The sequence below is a fragment of the Schistocerca cancellata genome, chromosome 4 (assembly GCF_023864275.1).
Source record: "Schistocerca cancellata isolate TAMUIC-IGC-003103 chromosome 4, iqSchCanc2.1, whole genome shotgun sequence".
Lineage (NCBI taxonomy): Eukaryota > Metazoa > Arthropoda > Insecta > Orthoptera > Acrididae > Schistocerca > Schistocerca cancellata.
In genome coordinates this window covers 814,153,487-814,159,510 of record NC_064629.1, presented here as the reverse complement: position 1 = coordinate 814,159,510, position 6,024 = coordinate 814,153,487, and the positions used below count along the sequence as shown (strand labels likewise).

General features: G+C 41.7%; 1 protein-coding gene across 1 annotated transcript in view; it reads left to right on the top strand.

The window, feature by feature from the left end:
* Nucleotides 1–655: 655 nt before the first annotated feature.
* The window catches only part of LOC126184802 (ephrin-B1), a 551,947-nt gene continuing 546,578 nt past the window's right edge, over nucleotides 656–6,024 (top strand). The window contains exon 1 of the mRNA XM_049927388.1: nucleotides 656–820. Within this exon, the coding sequence (XP_049783345.1) occupies nucleotides 702–820 (119 nt within the window). The 5' untranslated portion in view covers nucleotides 656–701. The remainder of the gene's footprint in view (nucleotides 821–6,024) is intronic.

Below are 6,024 nucleotides of genomic sequence, written 5' to 3'. Positions count from 1 at the left end.
GACGTTGGTGCCTACAGACACTCAACGGCGAGGTTATCAGCGTATATAGAACGGGGTATTATTGTTATCTCCCAGGTTTCTGTGTATATATTCTTAATATGTGTAACGATCAATGTAGCCATGCACAGAAAAAGAATCGCGCACATAAAAAGCAGCTTTTAATGCAGTTACGGTTGATAAACAGTGAACTTATACGTAGAGAAACACTCATACACGAAAACGGCTTTGATTTACATAGCGGTAGGACTTAAAAGAAGAGCTAGTATATTTTCTGTAACTGGGAAGAAATCTACTTGAGCGCTGTTACGAGACAGGCCTACGTCCATTGGCTTCGCGGATCTGCGACGACGCATGTTGCAGGGTGGTGGTTGCTGCTGCTCGGTCGTCAGCTTTCGGTAAAACAGAAATAATTAGTTTTACGCTGCATGGAATTTGTACGCAAGTGTAGACATTCTATGTACGCAACAATAATTTGTATCGAGAGTGTCTCCGCGTTGGTTGTTGCTAACAATTGGAAGCAGACTGCCCGGCGATGACAGCGATGGTCTCCCCCCACCACGCGCGCGGGAGGCTGGTCGCTAGTGCGCATGCGCGGCCATCACGCTGGCCGGCAGCAGTGGCGCTTTACGGCGCTTAGTGTGCTGGTGCTCCTGAGACGAGGATGTAGCCAATGTATAGTGCGTAAGGCTTTAGTGATCAGCATGCAGCCTGGGGCCGGCCTCACGCTTGTGCTCTTAGTGTCACTGGAAACTGTGCTTCTGTCCACCGTCAGTGACTGCACCAAATCCTTCCACGTGCACTGGAACACCACAAATCCAATGTAAGTGCTGTGAAGACCACCATGTCAACCACGCTGTGAAGTGTTGTCCTCTCGTCACATAGTTTTTACCGACTTTTAAGTCGTTCCTTCTTTTTAAAACTATCGTACCACATAGTGATTATCCAACTGTGTTGATTTTGTAGTCAGTAGCACGTGATGCGACAGCCGAAATCCGTACTCAATTCGCACGTGTAAAACATGACAGGTTTCGTTGACAAACGATGAACCCCGTCAAAGTTTGATCGCAGGCATGTCAAAACAACACACCAGAAGTGTAACTCTGTGAATATCATAACGAGAAAATGAAGAGGGTAGCAAGACGACGAACATACGTCAAAAAATAATGAGTGTCTAAGTGCATTTCAGGTATTCCTGACTTTATTTTGGGACGTGATTGTCATGCAGGGATTCAAAATTTCAGTGAAATTCAGTTTTGAAGTCGTATCTTTCATGTCAGACTGGGAAATACCGTAGCAAGGATCTAGCTTTCCTTTAACCTTTTGTAGTGTTCGGGGAAAAAATGCAGGCTGTGTTGAAAAGGCTTCGGACTTGGCGGCCAGCACCAAAACTGCAGCGTTATGAACAACCCCTCGAACAACGTGATACGTCTTTGGTGGACCCGGACAGGTTCCGTAGAACGCATAGTGTGAAGGAAGATATGAGATCCCCCGGACTACACCGTCCAGTCTTTGGCGTTGTTGCCGATACGGCTGCACGGGGGGGAAAAAAGACAGGTAGAAACAAGGGGAGGGAGCCAGAGAAAGAGACGGAACGTGAGGATCAGCTGAACAATGGTGGATGCGTGTATGTTTCCGCCCGATCACATTAACATGAAAAATTTCTGGGCATCGCTGCTGAAAAATAGTAATTACATTGTTCAATTTGTTTACGTCAGTTCCTTTCGTTTTGTGTAGAGCTGTTTTATTTTTGAGTTAACGATGCTATTCCTTTAGTTTCAACAAAAATACAAATGTATATAAAAATAAATGAAACGTTTTCAGTTTTTTTTTCTTTTTTAGTGTACCATGAGGTAGGTTTTCATGTAAAATCTATATAATGGACAGTTGTAGTGTAACGTTAGGGATTGTTTTGCGATTATATTTGCGTCTCAGATGGCAGGTTTTGCTTTGTTTTTGTTGTGTCGCCAGTAAAAATGAAGTTAGCCGAGGGATGGTGTGTGGTCTGGCTGTAGGCGCCGCGGAGCGTGGACACGTTGTTTAGCCCACTCCTTTGGCCGCCCTGCAGTTCTCCGTAGCTCAGTTTTTCTTCACGGAGACCGACCACGTAGAGTGCTTCAGCTTCTATCCACTACAGATTAAATGCTTTCCACCGAAAATACCTCAGTTAACGTTACATGCGATCACCTGACGAATTTTCATTCCGGGTGACCGAATAACATTTGATTTTCCACTTTCTTTTGTATACTTTTTTGTGGAAGTAATATCTTTAGTGGATAAGCTTTATACAAATGATTTTTTTCCCCATACAGGGAATCGTGTCTAATATCAGTTTTTATTTATTTTTCTTTTTACTAGATTCAAATTTTATCTGACAGTAAGTTACCTTTTAGAGAGTAGATTCCTGGGTTTGATTGTTTTTAATATATGCTGATGACTGATGTATGTAGATAGCTTGCGCCAAATGCAGACTGAGCGGCATTATTATAGGGACGGAAGTATATAGTAGCCGTATTTTAGTGTTCGTAGGAAATTAGCATTTCGAAGTACACCGAAACGTGTGGCCGTGTGAACAGCACCTCCCTTATGTGTCAACGGAGGGTACCGATGCTCTACCGGAAGCAGTTCCTGACATTAGGAATGCGCTCCGTGGAAGGCGATAAATCAGAAGCCGTGGGACACCGAAACCAGCGACCGGCGGCAACCAATGTTAACGCCCGCCCCAGCGCGCGCCTGCCGTCCCATTGTTTGAAAATTAGCTGTATGGAAGTTACGTCTGAGGTGTGCTCCTTTGCTGCATAACGGACTTATCCATCCCAGCATTAGGGAGAAATTGGTTTCCTGCGTACGAATGACATACAAGGAGGGCATGCGATGAAAACTCCAAGCTTCCGTTTCGCGTACATCGTTAATAATAACGAACAAATCTCGGGAAATTATCAGGCATGTTGAAACCACACAGGTAAAAACGAAAAATGTGAAGATAAAAAACTAAAATCACAGAAGGTACGAATCACGAGTCATACCTGAAGGGAATTCTGTAAACAGGAGAAGAAGCATAGCGTACCTGGGGGAAAAAAAATGTCGACCTCGGGCCAGTTTTTGTACCTGTCGCTGGCGACGATGATCATGATGATATCAGGATGGCTTCCATTTTCACAGTTGTTCAGAATGTATTAACATGGTAATTCAAAACAGCCTTTGTTTCTGACTGCAGCCTCAAAGGAGTCGCACTTACGCCGGCGCACGGCTGGAAAATGTTGCGCTTAGTTATTGAGACTCCATCAACTCAAAAGTCAGTTCTACAATTATTACATTATTAATAGAAGTAAAACATGGAGCGTGCTAACCGTGAAAGGAAACGCCTCAGCCGGAATGAATTTGTCGCAGCTGTAAAGACGAAGAACAGGAGCAATATCGGGGCTATAGCTTTTTACGACAGCGCTCTGGTCTATTACAGTTACTGCGTTCCGGTATTCGCAGCACATATAACGCTTCGTAAATCCCGTCTGCAAACGGCTAACACTCGGCTGTAACTGCGTATGCGAGTCGCGGTTTTTTTTCCCACTCCATGGATAAATGTAGAACGCACATGCAACGAGGAGCAGCAGCATCCTTTAGAAATTGTGGAAAATCTTAGTTTTTCTAGCAATCATGAACTTTTGCCATAATAACAATAAATGTAGACACTCGAAGCAACCTCAGGTATTGTAATTTTTTAAAGATAGATCTATTCCTTTTTTTCGTTTTTTAACAAATTGTTGTTGTGTTAATGAGAAAACTGCTCTACAAAATTGTCGAAAACTAATTTATAGAAACAGTACTATTTCTTAAGAACGTCATCGTAGTTTCTATGAGAATCGAGTGAGCTCATAATTTTATATTGCTGACATGCGTGTGGAGGCCCTATCTATGAAATGGTTTCGTTGTCTAAGGTCATAGTTGTTTTTCTCTATGTGCGCTAGGCACCTCTATTTTACTTTAACTACAGCTTCATTTAACTGTTAGTTCGTTACAGTTTTTTTTGCATGTATCTAGCAAAGAGCAGTTCATCCGAGAATATTTTATTGGCTTTTAAATTCCTGCACACTTTCCGGATATCAACAAAATCACATTATGTCTCAACATCAGACACTAATCACAACTATACGGAAATAACTGACAAAACAAAGCCTTTGTCTTCTTTTTTTAGCAGCTTTTTATTATCATATACCGTTAAACTAATTGATGTAACTGACATTTGTGTACGAATCCAAATGCCGTCTTCGAACTAGTAGTTGCTCATTCAAATTTGAGATCCGCCCACCGAATATTATTCTCTTTTCTTGGTATTAGGACGGCAGATATTCTAAATTTTCAGTGACCACTTCGAAAAATGGTGTCTTGATTTCTTTCAGTACAATACGACATTATCAGTCCAGACAGTTGTTTGTAATTGTTACATTTTTAGAGTCTTCAGAAATTCATTTTAGCATCTTACATTACGTTATACGCCTAGAGCTTTTAATATTCATTTCATTTCTTGAGTTAGAAATACGAAGATAATACGTTGTAGGAATTAAACATCTGACAAATGCAAAAAGATTTCGTTTTCCTTACAATTTAATGAATACAGATAACCTCCATGTTCGTTGCAAAAGTTCATTCGTTAAATAAGCAGAGTATACTCCGCTATGTGCCCAGAAAATAGTGCGATATCAGTACTTTGATTGTATGGAAGCCTGTTGTGTATTTGGGCGACCTTTCATTGTTGGAATTATGTGATGTGCCAATTGACGAATAAGAATCACCGCAAATCAGCTAATTATGGTATTAAAACAAGAAGTGTTAAAGCGACTATTGGTTCTCTTAATAAAACATTTACAAAATTTCGCTGTATTGTATGGGACACAATATAGAAGATGGACAGAATATCAGCTGATACGTCCCAGTTGATCAGTTTCTCAGCATTTGATTACAAGAGCTACTGATCGCACTGAACGCAGATATGAAATAGTGACACAGTTCCATGAAGCATTTTATTTTTTAAACAAGCAGAAACTTGCCATAGCCGCACACTCAGTATTACCGAAATTGAAGACTCCTATATGATACAAATTTCTAGCCAGCTGTAGGGATGTTGGAAGCCTGAACCGCAAGGTCTCTGTCTGACTAGTACGAATAATTTGTTCCGGCGTTACCTTAAATCACTCTAGAGGAATGTCGAAGAGCCGATCTTGGACCTCTACTTCTTAATTATTTGAATCCGTGTCCCGTACGTGGGGGATAAAATCCCGTTGAAGAGTAACAACGAGAAACGAAGTTCAATGAAACATTTCATGAGAGCTTTTAATTCATTGATGTAGCAAAATTGCTGAAGATTTCACATGTATTATTTATTGTGAGGCGAAGTAATCGTGCACAAAAACAATCATATTTTAGTGAAGTTATTATTTTGTGGATAAATAATTTAAATACAGTGTGTTGCAAGTGTTTTCTGCAGGACGTGCAGAGAGAATATGTGGTCAGTTAAGGCGACCGCTGTTCTGCAAAGTGGGAGAAAACAGTGTCTGCCGCACATAAGGTGAGACTGTACGCAGAGAATTGTGAAATGAATGCAGTGGAAGCGCAGAGAACAAGTCGGCTGTCATGTAATTTTAACCACGATGTGGGGCAATCACGGTCTCAGCTTCCGCTGGTCGTGAAGTGAAAGCTGCTCGTGACTGCGCCGGCTCACCCAGCAAGCTAATTTCTGATTTGCCGCTCTTTCCATGCTAATTAAATATTGTCAGCCCATCTTATAACGCGCCTAGCGTTGGAGCGTTGTGCTGCCGAAGACAGATTACGCGCTACATTGTTTAAAACCACAATGGAACGTGCATTGCAGCCGTGGATCGTTCTATATAGCTGTACGAGGCGTGGCGATACTTTCGTAATCGATACAAAAGCTACCTTGCGTACTTCTGCGCAGCTGCCATTTTTCTTGAATAATAATCCACGAAATTTACTGCATTTCTCCATCTGCGACTCGCTGCAACACTCCTAGCT